The sequence below is a fragment of the Aythya ferina genome (genome assembly GCF_964211825.1).
Source record: "Aythya ferina genome assembly, chromosome: 2".
NCBI lineage: Eukaryota > Metazoa > Chordata > Aves > Anseriformes > Anatidae > Aythya > Aythya ferina.
Window position 1 is genome coordinate 41,014,811 of NC_140297.1, and position 18,671 is coordinate 41,033,481.

General features: G+C 43.9%; 1 protein-coding gene across 7 annotated transcripts in view; it reads left to right on the plus strand.

The window, feature by feature from the left end:
- Positions 1–18,671, plus strand: part of RARB (retinoic acid receptor beta) — a 320,810-nt gene that overhangs the window by 121,572 nt on the left and 180,567 nt on the right. For 6 of the 7 annotated variants that reach the window (XM_084511751.1, XM_084511755.1, XM_084511754.1 and 3 more), the window contains one exon: positions 11,166–11,660. In XM_084511751.1, the coding sequence (XP_084367877.1) occupies positions 11,483–11,660 (178 nt within the window). In that variant the 5' untranslated portion in view covers positions 11,166–11,482. Of the gene's footprint in view, positions 1–8,764; positions 9,065–11,165; positions 11,661–18,671 lie in introns of those variants that run through there. The other variant, XM_084511758.1, reaches the window with a different exon arrangement.

Consider the following 18,671-nt stretch of genomic DNA (forward strand, 5'->3'; position numbering starts at 1 on the left):
AGCTGTCTTGCATTTATCGGTGGAAAGATGCTTTCAGAAGGGGGCTCAATGGGAGCAATTACTGTGTATTAATTCACGCACTTGCTTATTCTGCGAGAAAACCTTGGTATTGTGTCTGAAGTCCTGCTTTGCAGGCTGGCAGAGGCATGCATGACACGAGGCTGCTTGAGTTTTGTTGGTGCTCAGGCTCCTGTCAGGTTCCTTTTGAAAGTGAAATGTACAGTCATAGCTTACTTTGGTCTTCCTGATAGTGTTACCCACCTGTCCAGCACCTCTCAGAGTAGCTGTGGGACACACGGGTCTTCTGAACATGTTAGGGTGTGGGAAAGACGTGCTGGGTTTGTGGCTACCGTGATTGATTACTGCACCCCTGTCTTTGTGACCTGACTGATAAGGTTTTGCAGCATTTTCAAATGATTCAGATAACAACTCGAAAGGTGCTTACACGTGTTGTGTTATCTCGATGTATTATTAGCATTTTGCAGTTGCCTTATTGGCTCCCTGTTAAGCATAATATTGACAATAAAAATGCTATTTTTGCCCTGCAACCCAGCCTATGGCTTGGTCCCTTCCTAGTTAATGGTTTTGCTTGTTCCTAATTTTGCTACCCTATTGCTCCTGTGACAGGGAGCTACAGAAAACGGAGGCTTTAAAATAAATGTTCATAATCTCCACCAGCCCTCTGGCATATTCTGCTGACCCTGGGGGAGCCTTACTGGGAATGTATTGGAATTTGCCATATGTACTGAGCGAGGGTTCAGGAGCTCGAAGCAGACAGCAGAAATGTTGTTTTCTGGGTAAAGCAGGACCGAAGACTCTAATAACTCAGGGGAATTACAGGACCTTTCAGCAGGCGTGTACTGTTAGGCTTGCCATATATAACAAAAGCCGATAAATTATGTGTGCGAGGTTGTTTTGTGTTAGCACAGTGTCCGCACCTCTGTGATGCTGAGGTGATGGATGCACTTCTAGTCCCACAGATGAAGTTCGCAACCAGTGCTTGAACCAGTAATCCCCTGTTTTTCCCTTGTTCCATTTGGATTACCATCCCCGCTTGACAAAGGGGTGTAGCAAGGATCTGAACTCGTCTGGCTCTGAGGAAGCAGAAATTCTAGCTTTCTAGTGCAAAAAAAAAAAAAATAATAATCTGTCAACAGATTAACCTAACTCTTCCTCCTAACTGCTGGGGGGATTGAGAAGCCTAGCTTATAGTTTGGGCAAATTCCTAACATAGTCTTCCTTCAGGTTTCTCAGAGTGAATCCACATACTTTTTGTAACAACAGATTAAATTGCTGTACATATAGGGGACCCTTGCAGGATCCTTCCATATGTGGCACATGAAGTGAAGTGTGCTGAATGGAAACAGAGCCCTCTGCTGCATCACGTTTTCCAAATTAAAGTGTTTTGTGCCCTTCTTTATCTCAGTGACAATGCTGAAGTCTTTAATTCTTTGCTCAGTGTGGGATTTGCTCAGTGTGGGAAGATCCCCGACTGCACAAACCCTTCATCGGTGCATCCCCAGGCAGTGTGTCTGTGCCACAGCGAGGGCCACGTACTCAGGGTGTTGCATTAATTAGTTGTCCAGCTACTGAACAAAGCTGAGCAAAAGCTCAGAGCTGCTTCCTGCAATTGGCTATTAGCTAGTCCGATGGCACACATTTCAGTTGTGGCGTGGCATCCGGACTGGCTGCATTCGGCCACTGGGTTCCGCTCTCTGTGCCACTACAGGTACCCTGCCTGGCCCATGCAGAAGACAACTGCTCGGCCGATCTCAGGAGGAGGGAGGGAATGCAGTTTAGCTTTATTGTGGTGGTGCTAAGACCAAGACTTCCCAGGAGTTGGGAAGATATTTCTCAGGGCAAAGAGATGGAATAGACTTTGTTTCTGTGCTGGGTCAGACTTCCCTAGCAAAGACTTACCCAACAACAACTAACAGCAGATGTCAGAGATCTCAATTGCCCTGATCCTTACCAATATTAATCTACGGTGACTTTACATCACCTACATGATGTATGGACGAAGCACAGCATAATGCCATCCACACCGCTGTTTTCAGCATCTGCCACTTACTGTCACCAGTTTGTCACCCGCAGCCTTGCTTGCCTTTGCGCCCTTCTGTAATGAAGTATCTCGCTGTCCTGTGTCCTTCCAGGGGTTCACCTGCACTGGTCATCACGACCACAGAGCACTGGCCTTCCAAAGAGATGTACTTCTCTGTCAAGGAGCTGCCCTCCAAAGTTGCTTTCCTCTTTAGCTTCTAAGCAGATGAAGTACTCCATTCTTTTAATGATTCCCAGGCCACCATCATTTACGAGGGATCTTCATTCTGTCACCAAAACAATAACATCACTTGACCCCTCTTACTGATCTCAGAGGCCTCTTAAAGGTTGTAAACAGTCAGTATAAGGCCTTTTTAGCAGTTGCAGTGATGGTAAGTGCTGTTTCTGCCAGTGGTCGTCGGGACATGTTTCCCATCAGCTTGTAAGTTCAGGATGGGCATTCATAAAGCGTGATTGGGAGTCTTTAGAGACATTCCCCACGTCCTCCTGGCTCTGACACCATCTGGGAGGAGACTGACATACTTGTAAACATCTGTGTCCCATAATACCGGATGACATTGCTGAACATATTCATCAGGATATTTTTTCCTTGTTTATTCAGTATTCCTCATTAATTGCTTACTCGGTCTATCTTCCCCTGGTCTCCCATCTCTTCCCAAGAGCCCTTCTTACACAACCTTGCTTTGACTGGGAATCAATGCATTGCCATCCTGAGGTGCCTTGTAGCCAGAGTTGCCTGTTAAGGGGAAGACCTTCAGTGGAAGACCTTTTTGGAGAGGAAGTGTGTCCTATTTGGAGCTTAGACACTTTTCTTTTATAGATAGTCAAGTGTGCTGTTGGTTTAAGCTGGCATATAGATCCCCCTGTATCTTATCAGTCTGGCACTGGTTGCAGCTCACCTTTCCCACTAGCGGTTCTTTTTCTTTGCCTTGACTGACTGATAAGGGAAAGTCCAAGGGTGTAGGTCCCACTAATGATAATTTTCTTCTTCATGGATTATCACCTTGCATAGAACCAGGTAGGAGCAAAACAACCAAACAACCTGGTTGGCTGGATGGGATAGCGAAGGATGATTTTGGTCAGAAAGTCCAGTCTAGGTTTTCAGAACTGTAGGGAGAAACTGCAGAAACCAAGGAAACCTGCTGGAGAAGTGTGTCCAAAGAACAAGGCTAAAGCAGTAGACATAGCACCTCGGTGGGTAAATGTTTCACATTAGACTTCCCAGTTATGTGGGACATGAATGACCAGCATAGTCTGTGCTGCTTCAATTGTGGAACATCTGAATACGTGTTTGAAAGAAGTGATGTGTTTGTATTTTTTTGTTTGTTTGTTTTCCCTTCAGGTCAGGGGATGAACAGAAACAGGTCAGTGTGGTTCAGCCTGGAGAAAAAAACAAACAGGTTTGGTCTGGAAAGTCTTCAGCCTCCTAAACCACTGTAGCCCATGGGTAGACTCATACTTAGCATATTCTCAATATGAAATTACCATCTCACGTCCTTAAAAACCATAATAAGGACTAACAGAGATGACAATGCAAAAACCAAGTTTTGATTGCACTGAATGAGCATTTCTAAGTGCTGAGAAATAACTTTCAGTGTTGAGGAGGGAAATCAGTATAGGAGCTCACTTTAACTAAGGGAGCAGGAAGCTCAGTTACCCTCCTTTTGGTTTCCATAAATAAAAAAAAGAGAACTGCTCTTGACAGTCCATTGGGATTTTTGAACGTGGCAGAATAAGTAAGGAAAGCATTTAGTTACAAAGCAGAGTATCCTATATGCCAGCACAAAATGTATTCAAAGCTCCTTGAATTCTCAGAGGGACGCTGCAAGAGAGTCCCGTATAGAGGTGATTGAAAGTCACTGCACAGGAAATCAACTTCTCATCCTGTACATAAACATGAGCCAATTCTACTATATCTGGCTCTCAGGGCAGTACACACAGTAAATTGTTAACCCCACCACCTGACCCAACCATTTATCTTTACTTCGCAGTATAGTTTTGGCAACTGCTGAGTAATGAAAGAAACATGGAATGCAGATAGCTCTGGAAAAAAAACACCACCCTCGGTTGCAAACAGCCCTTTAAAACAGCAAACAACAGGAGAAAATGAGAGAGAAATTGCATGATGCAGTGGGTGGGTCTTAAATATGGTTAGTGTGGAAGAGAATTAACATCTCTGTAGAATAACAGACACGAGAAGCCTGGATTTTCAGTCCTTCACATCTCTTCATTATGCTAGCATTGTGCTAGCACAAATAAATTAATAATTGCCCCGGACCTTTGTGAAAAAAATAACCATAGCGCCTTCCAGATCTCAAGATGTAAGCTGTGTGTGTTTTTACTGCTGTGTGTTATACACGAAGGTTGGCTGAAATAGGTTATCCTGCTTATGGAGTATTGTTCCCATATGAGGATTCAGGCTATGCACTCACAGCTGCTGCTCCCCAACATGGACTCTCAGCTCCGCTAAAATCAATAGCTGGCACAGCAGGGTACTGTTGTGTGGTGTGTAAATAAATGGGTGTCATTGTGTCTCTTACTTTTTGCCCCCCTTTCAGATTTAGATTCCCTTTTTTCAGGGTTTACATCAGTGTGTGTCTGCAGTGCAGGCGATACGAAGCAGAGCTGCTTAGGGAAAAAGCAGCTTTCTTTTTTTCTCCCCTTCTTATACTCCCCCCATAGGATTTTCAAATAAACAACAATTGCATTAATTATGTTATTTATTTCCTTACAATCGCAGTCAGGAAAAAACAAATAAAGCACAAACCCATTTTGCAAGTGTCAGCTTTATGACAAAAAGGCGTTCGCAGTTGCCCAGCAGACAGACAGCTCTCGTACATACCAAGATGCAGGAAAAGTGTCCTAATAATAGCGTTCTCCTTTTGCTAAAACTTATCTTCCCTCCCCCATAGGTCTTGCACCTATAGCTGGAAATATCTGACAAGTGGGGCTGTAGGAGCCGCGGCTCTGCTGCTCGGTACGCTGACTTTGAAGTTGTGTTTCATGCCTTTTTCTTTTTTATTCATGCATCTGGTCATATAGAGTGGTTTACTTTTTTTGGCTGCAGACTTGGCAGATACAAAATGCAGATGTTGTTCTTCTGACTTAAGCTGCTATTTTAAACTTTTTGGCCATCGGTCGAAAATTTTAGGGCTCGGTTGTTTATTTGCTTATCATCAAAGTGGTTTTTGTCATATAATTCATATGCAAGTATTAGCTTTCTGTGTTTACTTTCCGAGTTTGAGATTAACAGTATGGTCTTTTTTTTTTTTTTTTTTTCTTCCAAGCTGGCATGCTCTTTTGATTAATAATACAGTAGAATATGTTATGCTTCAGAGCGCTTTTATTTGCCAAAACCCAAACAAAACAACCACCCCCTCGCGCCGTGCCGCAGTGCTTTCCCTTTAAGAAAAGCATATCTCCCTCCAGATGCCTGCATCTCTTTGATACAGAAGGGTACACTAAGTTCCATCTATAAACAGAATCCACTAATTAAGAGTAATTGCTTCGGAGATTGGTACAGACTATTCAGAATCAGATGCATGTTCCTCTCAGATATCCATTAGCCCCTAATAAGATAATGCAGATGTGCCAGTCTGTTTCCTGTTTCCTCCTATTGTACCTTTATGGCCCTATATGGACCAATGGGACGGGCTGAACAATAAGTGGATGTCCTTTTGCTCCCGGAGCAGTTCTCAAAGGAATGTTTGTTATTAGATTGCTTTTTCTGTTTAGTTTCACATCACTATGCTAATAAAGGAAACATAACACTCCAAAGGCTTTTTTACTTCTGCCACTGGAGCTGGTTTATTGTTTAATTAAATCTCTTTGGAGAGCCAAGAAGGCAAAACGCGCGGCTGGCGGCGACCTGTGGCAAGCAAGGCGCTGCTCTGCCCAGGAAAGTTTCCACACATTTTTTTTTGGTAGCTGCAAGGCAGCACGGCGACTGTCTCGCTGTATCTGACTGATTTACACTCGGCTCTGGCTAAATCTGCTGAATTATTCACTACCCGCTGCAACGCCATCAGCTAGCATAATAGGAAGCGTGTGCATAATCGGGGATTTCAGTACAAACTCCAAACCCTGCCTTAAATACAGTAAGGGCTCTCGGAGCTGTTAGTCCTCGACTTGTTGTGAAAACACCGCTAGGATATGTCCCAAAACTGCAGAATAAGTAAGGACTCGGTCAACTCTGTCTCTTGGGAAAAGATGCGAAATACCACTGAGGGATTTTTCAGGCAAAGTTCCTCTGGAGCTGTTTCTGCTGCTGGGAGAGGAGCAGCTCGCCTCTCCCTGCGTACTGGCCAGCCTGCCCTCGCGGGTTCCTGTTTTAGGACTTCGCCGAAGATTTAAGAGGGGGGTGGATTTTGGCGCTGGCAAGAAAATGGGAAGTGAACTTAAGAGACTTCCTCCGTGACCCTGGAAACTTCAGGGACGTGTACGCCACTGACAGCCGGGTGTAGAGCAGCAAATTGCCCGGCGCTGAGCTCCATGCTGCGGCTGGCCGGGCTGCCTGCAGCACGCAGGCTCCCTGTATAGCACATCCGAGTGTCCGGGACGTGCCCCTGGTGTATTTGTGCCCTCGTCCTGCAGCTGTAAGGGAGGAGCAGCACTGGTTCCCTCTGTTAGAGGGGTGTCGGGGTGGTGGATTTAGCTTAAGAATCGCTGGGTGCTCAAAATCACTGCAGGTAGGACAGAGCTCAACCGACCCCGTTCAGAAGGAAGGGGGGGAAACGCAAAAATCCTGCTTTAGTTGTATTACAGCTTAACTCCCTGCTGTGGGCAACGAGGCTGGTGGAAGATGGACGTGGAAGTGGGCTGGTGTTGGCAGGTGAAGGACAGAGCACGACCTTGCGAGGGGCACGTGGCTGTCACCAAGCCCCCTGGCTTGGCCTCTTGTCTGTCCAGCTGCTGATAGCATCAACGTCACCTGTAACAGGAAAAGGAATTTAATTCATAAAGTAAAACCTCTTCTAAGTGCAAAATTTGGAACAATGAAGTATGTCAGAATAGCAACACCAAATATTGTTACTAAATGGAAGCTCAGTGACGATATAATGGATGGGGATTGATTCATCTAATGTATTTTAGGAGAACTGACAGAGGTGTAGAAAGCAAAATTCTTTGCTCTAGTAAAGCTTGTGCAAAATGCATGGGAAATCACGAGGAAAATAAAAGTTGGGCCGCTGTGTCTCCTGTAAAATTTGGAGCTTATAAGTGGAAATTTGTGGTTTTAAACTGCTCAGCTGCACAAACACCGAGAAGAAATGTGGAAGAGACAGGTACACCTGCTGCATTAACTGCAGCTGATAAATCTGCTGTCTGCTCTGCACTGGAGCTACTGTAGCCTCCTTCCCCCGTGGCCATCTGCTTTATCGCTGAAGTCAAGTCAATAAAAGGCCTGTAAAAACCCAAAAGGAGGCATATGTGCTGCCAAAGAAGAGTCACTGGCGGCTGTTCAATGCGGCGTGGTGTACAACGCGATCGTCTTTTGGTTTGCCTTCAAAGAAACTTTTCCGTGTGATCCTTCTCCATGTACTGTTCGTACGGGGGGCTGACTGTGTGACCCTTGTACTCACGAGCAGTCACTCAGGACAAGGCTTGGTGGAAGAGGATTGTTTCATGTGCTGGGTGGATTCTCCAGATCCAGCGTCTTACGGTGTCCTGCCCTGTGGCACAGGTTTAGCTGAGGAAAAGAGATGTTCTCACCCTGAAACCCTCTGCAGTCCGTGAGGATGGCTGGTGTCCAACGCTAGGACCTTCAGCAGCAAGCCAAGAGGAGTGAACACGTGAATCCAGGGATATGAACAAAGTCTTGCCTTGGGTTCTTCAGGGTTTTCTTCAGTGTCATGGAACTGGCACAGATGGGTGCAGCTGCTCTGTGGGTTTCCTGTGTTTTAGCAGTTTCTACTTCATGGTGTCCTCTGCTGTGATGATCGGTCTGTCACCTCTGTTAGCAGAGACAGTGACCCGAAATCCCTTGGGAAGCAGAGAATAGCTGCCTGTTTGGATGAGGTGCGTTACTGGAGCATAGGCTCCTGTCTGTTTGTGGTTTCCACTTTGGCCACCTCGTAGGTGTTTGGCCACAGGAGCATTTATAACATCCTGCTGCCGCTGAGGAACACCTCTCGGAGTTGAAGAATACACTGTTTAGAGTACTGCACCTTTTACATGGTATTCACTTTCTGTCTTTATCGTGAGAGAAAAGCAAAGGAATGAGGTCTGAGGCTTTGTGTCCTGCACACCTTTCTGCAGAACGACACGATTAATGTCTAGTTTGATACCATTACGTAGTCATATGGACTTGCGTATAGGACTTGCTGCGTTTTTTGATCACCAGGTACATCCCAAAATATGTTCCTCCAGCTGTGAGGAAGCGTCAGGACAGTTTCCTGAGTGCCCTTGTTCCTCCCTGTCCTGGAGGAGCTGCTTCTGTTGTGCACTTACTGCTTAAACACCGCAATTCCCCGAACCGCAGCGTCGGATGCGTTTGGGTAATTTATGCTGAGCTCTGCGTTCTTGTGGCTAACGGAGACGTAAGTGGGAGTAGTAGATAGTTTTGTAAAACAAATTTTAGTTCTGAAGGCCTACGCAATTTAAAAATAGGTGACGTTGATCTGTGATTAATTCAGCGCCTAGACTTTGGGGCTGGCTTTGATCTGCATCCTTCCCCCCTTCGTGTTCTTGCGAACGCGTGGAAGTGTCATATTTTTGCCAGCTGTTAGAAAACATCCGTTCCTGGCATGTGCCTTTGATACTTCTCTTTCCCTGGCTCTGAAGTTTCATAGAGCTTTAGCTGGGTGGCACAGAAGGCTACCTGTGGTGGCCCACCCCGCTTTGTGTTAGCAAGTGGCCGTGTTTTGGCTGTTGAGGCTTCCCCTGCAGGTCTGATTCCAGGCGCGTTGCTCCCCGAGACCACGGTGGCACACAGCTCCTCCCTGCTGACTCGGTGTGCACCATCACGGCTCATCTCTGCGCACGTCTCCCTCCGTTAGCATTAAAGGTATTTTGTGCATAATTTACACAGTTATCAAATACTTACAACTACATTCCTGTTATCCCCAAGCAGGCTGTACTCAGCGCAAATTGCTGTCTGAAAACATGCACAGCTGGTAACCTTTGCTGGTATTCCTCACAGAGCAGAAACACTCCACTCTTCTGTGACAGGCAAACATATGCATCCGTGTTTCTTCTTCCTTTTTTTTTTTTTTTTAAACCTGCTCATTTGAATTCGTACTGACAACTGGTGGGCTGAGCATCAGCAGGGATAGTAAGCACTGCTGCCGCAGCTCCCCTCCGCAGGAATTGCCTTTGCTTCGTGACCTTGACGAGTCATTTCACTTCTGTGCCTTTACTTTCACACTCCAAAGTCATCTTGCCTTGTGTTTTAGGCTATAATTTCTAAGAACCATGAATACAATGCCATTTACGAGTTGGATTTTGCTCCTGTTCGCTCACCATAGCAGCTGTAAGGATGTAACACCTTCTCTCAGAAAGCAGCCTTTCGGCAGCCCCGGACTGCCTCGGTTTTGGGTAGTAAAGCTCCGCTGTGTGGCTTCTGCTGTCTTCCTCCAACACTGTGAGTTGTGAGAACCTGGGGACTCCTGCCATGACACAGGGGAATGATCACAAGCCAAAAGCAACGCTTGCTGACTTTTGACTGGAGCATGGCAGAAAGAAGTCAAGGAGCAGTGGTCACAATAAGGTGGTGTTGCAGTGTTTCCAGTAGCTCTCAGGCCGCCATCTGGACTGATTGTTTCTGAAAAGACCAGCAATTTGCTGTATGAAAAAATAAACAGCTATGGTGGAGCAAATTTCACTGTTTGAAATAGCTCAAGAACTGCCCTGTTCTCAGCTTGAGGTTCTCATTCGAGTGACTGAGAAAATGAGGACCCCTCAGTAGGGTCCAGCCCTTCAGATGAAGCCCCAAGAAGTTATTGCAGTTCATGGTGACTTTGAAGATAGTGTTCATGAGTGAAAGAGGAGCAATACACGAGAGCGATGGGTTGCTAGCAGGTCACTCACTCACTCTGCTTATGAGATAACGTGTGTTTTGGGGTTTTCTTCCAGAGCAGAATCTGGAAAAATGAAAATGGAAAAAAAAAGCCAACAGCCAGAAGGTGCACCAGTAGATGTTTTGGCATTTTTTTTGCATATTTACCTCGAGTGAGAGGCAGTCAACCAACTTTCTGAAGTTGTGGGTTTTCCCCAGTACCCTAAGTTGTGAGAAAAGAAGAGCGTGACACACAGGGTTATCAATTTTGCCTTGTAAACATAAGTTACAGAAGAAAAGCACTGAAGTGAATGGGAGGATGGTACAAATAGCTTCATGGCCCACCACCACTGATGAGGTGATGTAGGTTTTGAGTACTTGATTCAGGCTTTGACAGAAGTAAAGCACAGAACCTTTGACAGGAGGTATGGGGAAGTGAGGCAACAAAGGGGCCATGAAAATCATTAAGAGGAGAAAAGGGGAGGTTGCTGGAGAATCAATTTTATTTATTTATTTGGTGATGGAGGCAGTCTATCCACCGCTAAACAGAGTGAACGACCAGTGAGATCTCTGAAGTGATAATAAGATAAACTAACTAACCTTTGCGAGATCAATCATTGGTAAACCAATTAGTATTTTAATAACCTAATACCAAATCACCTTCAGAAGCAGTTCCTAATGTCACAGCTGAGACATGACATTGAAGCAGAGCACAGAGCTTCCTCGGTGTAATTAGTTTTGTAACTTTTATGGGGAAGCTGAAAGCTTTCATGTACCTGGGAATTTTTGTTTAGAAGTTGTTTTCTCCTCCAATATCAATATTTCAGGTATTTATTGATGCATAAGCTTTAAAACCGACAGTTTCCAAACCAAGATTGCATCTGACCAGAAATTGCTTCTGATGTGAGACGCTGGGCAAGGATGGGTGTTCTGCTATTAGCTTCAGTATAATGAGAATTTTACCCCCCAGTAACCATCAAGATGATCTTGTAGGACATTAGTAAATAGGTAATCACTTAACAAAAGAAGCGGGGGGGGTAAAAGAGTTTTCTGTGCATGTATATGCATAGAGTACATGTTATAATCAATATATTGTTTTCTTTTCTCACAGGCTGTATCAGTATGCATCTGTAGAGAGCAGCTGTCCACCCAGCAAAAAATTTGCATTAACAACCGAACTGTGGGCTCAGAGTAAGAAGACGTTTTGGGCACAGTCTTCAGAGCAAGGATGTCCTGGAAGTAAGAGCAGCAGGAAGCAGCAATGAAGCGCAGGACGGGCCTGATCTAGTGAGTTACCTCTTCATCGTCACGCCGTCCAGCTCAAGCCGTACCTGCAGGCCGGACAGCCCCCTCCGTTCCCAAGTTCAAGTACCTGTTTGCTGGCCTGGAGTGATGCAACGTAACATTTACACACTGTGAGGCACTAACATGACAACCAGCAGCCGCACATGTCCCGTACCGGCAGTGAATGGACATATGACTCACTACCCAGCAGCGCCATACCCGTTACTGTTCCCTCCGGTCATCGGCGGACTGTCGCTACCTTCCCTTCATGGACTCCAGAGCCACCCACCAACTAGCGGATGCAGCACCCCGTCACCTGCAAGTAAGTGCTTGCCATTAATAGCTTTTATTAGCCTTTGTTTTCCGTTTAACAAAGGCTGAGCTTGTTCGTTCTGAAATCGGCCTAAGAGTAATTGCAGTTGCCCATCTGTGGTTTATTTGACTTGGGCAAAGAGCGTGCATTTGTTTTGAAAATACCATTTTCACTTAATCCTGTTTTTGTGAAAATAAACATGCAACTGTATGACATACCGAAGCTGTGGAAACCAAGGGTGATAAAACCTGCTGTGGATTTTGCCATATCCTGCATTGCTGCGTTATCTGCAGAAGCTCACGCTGTGTTTAAAGAAACTTCACAAAATTAGCCATTGTGTGTTTTATTAACGGTAATGATTCCTCAGTACAGAATTCCCTTAAGTTGCACTATAATTACTACTGCTTTTGTTTTGTTTAGTTAGTCACTGCTTTCTTCCTGGGTAGCTTCTGAAGAGCTCAGTTGTGTGGCAGCCCAGTGGACAGCTAGCAGCTGCCCATGGCTGCAGAACTTGAGTTTGTGGTTGCGTTTCACATGCAGCCATCTCACATTTTCAGCACTCCTGAGTGTATCAGCTGGGCACATTTGTTTTCATCACTGTGAACACTCATTTTCTGCTTGGACTTAGTTTTATATGTGCTTAATTGGCTCCAAAGTCGTGCCAAGTATATAAACTCTGTAAGTAGTCATAGACTCATAGACATCCACCGCGAAGATCTCCAGAAATGTATGACTCGCGTGAGGAAAACCAGAGTGTATACAGCTTTGCAGGTCAGTTGTGAAGTTGTTTGTCTAAACGCATTACTGTGATTGTTCAGAATGAAAAATCTTGGCTGAACAGCGATCTTGCAGAACTGTGCTTCCTACGGGAGGTGAAGGTGACTTGTTATAGAAGTAGTCAATAGAAAGTATGTGAAGTTAGATCCCCAAATGTGAATGGGGAAGAAAAAAGCTTCTTAAGAGTAAAGTTGTGGTTTTTGTGCTGCCTAAATACAAATTCTGGCTGTGTTGGCACATGTATATAGTTGAAGCCTGGGCAGTCTTGAAGGTGTGTTTGTGCTTGTGGGTGTTTGTTTTTGTTTTCTCCAGCTAATGCAAGCAATTTTCATGCATTCACATGCAAGAATAGGTATATCAGGTCAGGCCTGTGTTTGCCCTGCTTTACTGTGCCAAGTGTTTTTATTGGAGACGGAAAAACAAAATGTCTTAAGCTAGGTCTACAAATAACTTTGGCTTTCCAATCCTTTCAGAAATTCTTAGATACTTTTCAGAATACCATCCTGAATTTATCCCCTGATACTGAAAGAAGACTCACTTTTTGCAGAAATAGTATTATCAGTTAACGGGAACTTTTTTTTTTTTTTTTTTGAAATGTACATTGATAAATGGTTAGTATGTGTTTTTTTCTTATCTACATGTATGAGTCGTTCATGTGGAATTAAGACTGAGTGTCAGATGAGTTACTAATAAATAAATCAGTTAATGCTCAGACTTGGGGGGAAGATAGGGTAAATAGTATTAAGTATGAATTTCTGTTGATACACAAAATAAGAAGCTAATACTGAATTTTTGGGTTTTCCTCTGCTGACTGAGCACAGCCGTCTGGCAGCGGTTGTGCATAACTCAAGGCAGTAGTGTGGAAATACGAGCTAAAATTACGAGATACCCAGGAAGGTGACTGGCATGAGAACTCTTTCTCAGACACAGTCCCCTGCAGGATGACTCTTCTGGTCTTTGTTATTCTGTTTGCTTACCTTTGGTAGCGACAATCTCTTTTGTTTCCAATTCTGTAGACTTCTGATTCGTAAGTTGAGGGTTAATATCACTAGAACTATAGAGACCAGTTCTTGGAAGCAAGCAGGTTGAGCTTTGGATCATGTCTTTCTTTTTCGTTGTGGGCTTTATGAGGATTTTTTTTTTGTCCTTTTACAATAAATCCACGCAATGGGCAGAGGTCAGTATGACTGGCCTCTGCTAACATCAGAACTTACATGGATAGTTGAAAAATAAAGATCTCACTTGCAAATGCCTGAAAAAATCAAAAATTGGCCAAACATATGCACCATATATGCTTTAGGCTGTTGCATTTCTTATCTTTCGCATTCTTTCCATTCGTGCAAAATCCAATTGAAATAATCTTATGCTATAGGAGTGCTATAAAAGTCTTTCTAATATTTTTTAAACAATGCAGCTTTTTTCAACAGCTTTTTTCCCAAAGTTACAATCATTTAAGCTTTCATAATATTGTTCTGTCGTATTTTACTGTCTTTATTTTCGACTTTCCATTATGCCAGATAGCGTAATGCAACATGATACAAGGTTATCTTAATCTACAGCTGAAGTAGGTATCTCCAGTTCTATTCAACAGACAACAGCATATGAGATGTATTAATTACGTGAGCACAGAGAACTTAGAGCAGGAGTTTGAGGCAGAGTGATTTAGTTTCATTGATGTTAATAATGGTGTTACCTCTGTGCCCTGTGACTTGACTTCTGTTTTTATACTGAGATACATAGTGCAAAATACTTAATAATTAGAGGGTTGGTCACAGTGCTAAAGAGGTCAGAAGATGAAAAAAATATTACTTTTATGCATACATGACCTATGCATTAGCACCGAATAAGTAGAAGAGACCATGGTCAAGAAGATCATTACTTCTCTAACTCCGATTGATTTACCTGGCGCTCTACTTGTCCCGTACAGCACGAAGCTGGCGTTTTCACTCGTGACATCAGATGGCATGCAGGCTTCTGCAGTTGTATTGATAATGAGGAATCACTTCTATATTAAAAAAATTAGCAAAGATCGTCTCTGGAGATTATGGCTTAGCTTATCTAGAAATGGTATTTTCTGCTTAAGTGTTTGGAGTATGTAATTCGCGCACCTGAATCCTTTAGAAACCTCCATGTATTTTCTGGAAAACTCTCTCTGGAGTTGGGTTGATGTCTGGCAGGGAGGGAAGCTGAAGGCGAGGCCTTCCCATGCTTTTTGGGTGCTGCTACAACCAAGCCCAGACCAACAGGGTTCAGCTCGCTGCTGGGCTTCAGGAACCACACATTTAATAAGTCCTGCAAGCCATGAGCCTTACACGGCTGCAATAGGAAGATCACAAAATGTGAGTGAAATGCCTGGAGGAGGGGGAGTAAATAAATTTTGGTAAAGATTGTAACACAACTTGTTAAAGTAAAAGCTGCTTGAGTGAAATTCAGGTGAGTGGAGATTGTGTTAACATGGGCAATTCTCTGTCATTCCTGGAGGAAGCGTCTCATCTTGCCAGCATTGATACTGATGTTGCCAGAGACCAGTAAAGGAGACAGTTTAAAATATGAGAATAACAGTTTAGGAAGAGCTACCCTCTTTATAAAATGTCCATCATGGTTGTAACTAACGCATTTATTCTCTAGAGAAAGACTATAAAGATTAGTTTAAAAACAAAACAAACAAAATCACAAAACATCATCAAAAAAAAAAAACAAAACAAAACAAAAAAAAAAAAACCTGAAACAAGATCCTAAGCAAGTGAAGAACCGCCTGAAATTTGAGAAAGGTATGTGAAAGCCATACAGATCATTGTGGTGTATCTGCCAGTGAGGAAGATGCTGTCTTTATAGCGCAGCTGATGGAGCCACAAAGCAAGCAGCAGCGCTGCAGCTTTAGAGGCGAACCTCAGCACAGATGGATCCACTTGCTCCATTGGTAAAGCGTCTTGTAAAATCCATTTCTGTAATGTTTCTTTGCCAAAATGGTCAGATTGTACTAGTTTAACACAGTTGAAGACAACCACAGTTCGGAGCAGTCCTGGAGCTACAGGGAGGACTGGATTTGGGAGGAAATGAGCTGCTGTCACTCAGACGCCTGTCTGTCTTGGTGAACGCCACCAGCCTGCACTCAACCTATTTAAAAGACAGTTGGTGTGAGCTGGGAGACCTTGGCATGGAGAGGAAAAAAATTAATCTGAGCTAATGCTGTAATTTACATAACCCCCAAGTGTGCCCAGGACGAAATTAAAGCAAGTCCTGGGCAGCAGACACTGTGGGAGCCACTAAATAATAAAACACTTTGGCTGTTGTTCTCCTTCTGCTTGAATTGAGCATCCTGCTGGTGTTGGGCGATGCACGTAGCCCATGGCATTCAGTGGGAACAAGCCTGTATTCTGCCTCTGGTCCCCAACACCTTCTGGTCTGTAGGCTGCCCCCGTGAGCCTTTGGGTCCTCGTGTGTTGCCTTCATTGCTTGCGAGGGGCAAGGAACAGGAGTAGCTTGGTAAGGGGACAGGGGATGGCGGTGAGCATGGTACAGGGATGTCCTAGAACTGATATAAACCTATTAAGATTGCTTCATCCAGATAGCATTAAAAAATAAACATAGTAAAAAAATTGGAATGTGTTATTTAGAGGGCTATTGGGATATCAAGAAGAAAAGTCAGTACTAAAGTCACTTGTATTTTGGCCAAGCTTTTCCATACTTTCTAGTCTGGGGTGTTTTAAAAGTGCATTGTAAAGAAAGAATAAAGAACTTTCTGTTCTTTTTTTTTTTTTTAATGTAAGTCTTTTAGGTTAGAGAAAACATATGGAAAGTAAGATCACCTGAGAATCTGGAAAAGGTAGACAAAGAGCTTGCTATGACATTACTTTTTGGATAGTGCTGTGGTGCTATGTAAATACTATTTTTTTTATTTAATAGCTGGTTTTGCATCTGAGGCTTTTCAGACATAGGCTAGGCAGATTGTGGTTTTCAGCATTGTTTTCTGCTGGAATTGTTTTGTTTTGCCTTCCATTACTGCTGGTTATTTACCACTTGAACTACAACTTAAACATTGCTTGCTTTTTTTTTTTTTTTTTTTCCTTGGGAAATGGATTTTCCACTGGTATCATTAAAAGTACAGTCAAATCCAGTGTTCCTGGTGTAGTACTGCAAGATATTTTTGCCAGCCCCACCCGTTGCAGGAATTCATTTGCTTTTCCAGTTCTGTTGTTAATCATTATATTGACACAGAAAGTCCTCCCAAAAGCACTCTTTGGCAGATTGCATTAAATATGAATAGCAGATATTCATTACGATGTGTTGCCCCCAAGAGAACTCTAAACTATCTGCACTACTCATGAACAGGCAAATACACTAATTCTCCAGCTATTCAAATTATTTTCAAATAGTTTAGTGTCTCTCTAATAAAAACAAGAATGTCTCTGTTTCCCTTAATTACTTATAAGGTCAAGGACTCCCACATCTCACTTTACTTCACAAGATGGGGAATATTTCTGTTGGAGGTTGGAGTATGGTTAATACATGATGGACTTTCTTCAGTTGGCACAGTTAGAGGCAAATGCTGTCTGTATTGGAGTTTAAAAAAATAAATTAATTAATTAAACAACAAAAAAACAACCCTCATCACTCTTTGAATCTCTGGAATAGTCCAAAATAATAATAGTTGAATTAGGAAAAAAAAATACATAAATTACCCTTGTAAAGAACTTCTCTTGCTGAATTGCACTGAGCTTTTTCTTGCCTTCTAAGTTCTTTTTATTTTGTTTATTTGCCCCATGTCCTCCCTCCCTCCCAGTCCTGTTGCCTTAGGAAGGCTTGCTGCATAGTCACTTACACGTCTGCAATCAACAGGTTAGCTTTTAAGGTTTCTTTACCTGTCCAGTGCACGTGTTGCACATCTTTATTGCAAAGAGCGAACATGTGTTTGCATTCAGAGAGGGGGATAAATGCAATATGAATATCAGGTTTCTCAGCTACAGCCAGCGTTGCCTCATGCTGGCAAGACTGAGGAGAAATGTCCAGATGATCCCCTGCAGTTATCATTCACAACCTTAGAAACCACTGTTGCTTTTCAGTTCTTCTGTTTGCTTTTTATTATTTCAATCGTTATTATTTTATGTTCATTTTCTCCTGGTTGGCTTCTTTCTGTAGCTTGGAAGCGTCCATACTTCTTCGATTAATGAAGTTGTATCACATTATCACTTTCTGATTGCAATTAACCAGAAGCTGTCAGCAATTGAAGCGCATCGTTCAGGTGTGTTAGAACCCAGTTCAGCCCTGCCACCCCGGTGCTGAACGCAGCAGGGAGCTCGTCCTGGAGGTGAGTCCTCGGCATCGTGCGGATGCACCGCTCTTTGGGCTGGAGCAGGCAGCTTGCTCATCTGAAAGAAATCAGTTCTGGGTGTGTAAAGGCAGGAATTTGCTTCCTGGGAGGACGCTGAATGTGGAGACTGCCTACCTCCCTGCTCTCGCACAGGGAGCGGATCGTGTCATTCTGGCATCCGCGCCGTAATTGCTCTGCGCCTCGCTCCTAGATTTGCTATGGTCTGGAAGAGCCTCACGCTTGGAAGCTGAATAAGGCCTGTCAGAGAATTGCTCCTTCCCTCGTTATGGGCCCCGGAGCAAGGAAATTCCCCAACAAAATGCCGTCTTACCTAAGGCTGGAAATATGTTTCAGTGTAGTATTGCTAACGACCTTTTTCCTCTTCTGTGGCCCAACACAAATAATGTGCCAGCACTCCCAGCGCTGGGGAGCTGGCGAGGAGCAGTGGAGGGCTGGTTCCAGTCCCCACGCTGGCTTGTACTGGGGGACCACGCTGTTGCCCTGCAGGCTTTACAGCCCCCTTCCTTTTTTTTTCATGAGATTTACACCCTCCACCCCGTGACCGTGTGTCTGGTGTGGATTCATCCATCACATATGAAATACACGGCCGACCTCTCAGAAGGAATATAATGCCAGACCTGAAGTTTGGCAGGGTAACAGTGCTGCGAGTCTGCAGAGCGAGTGTTGTGTTTCCAGTCCACATCAGTAGGCGCAGGCCTCCGAAATCGTTAATCGGGCGACAGTTCATGATGCTAACAGTGCACATCAGCTCACAGCTTGCCAGGTTTCCATTTGGAGGTATACGTTCAGCAACGACAGTTCAAGAAAACCTAATCATGTTATTTTAATTACACGGAGAGTTTCCATTCAGTCACATTGCGGTGCCCAAAAGACGAGTCGTTGGGGAGGTTTTGTAAATCTCCCCCTTCTCC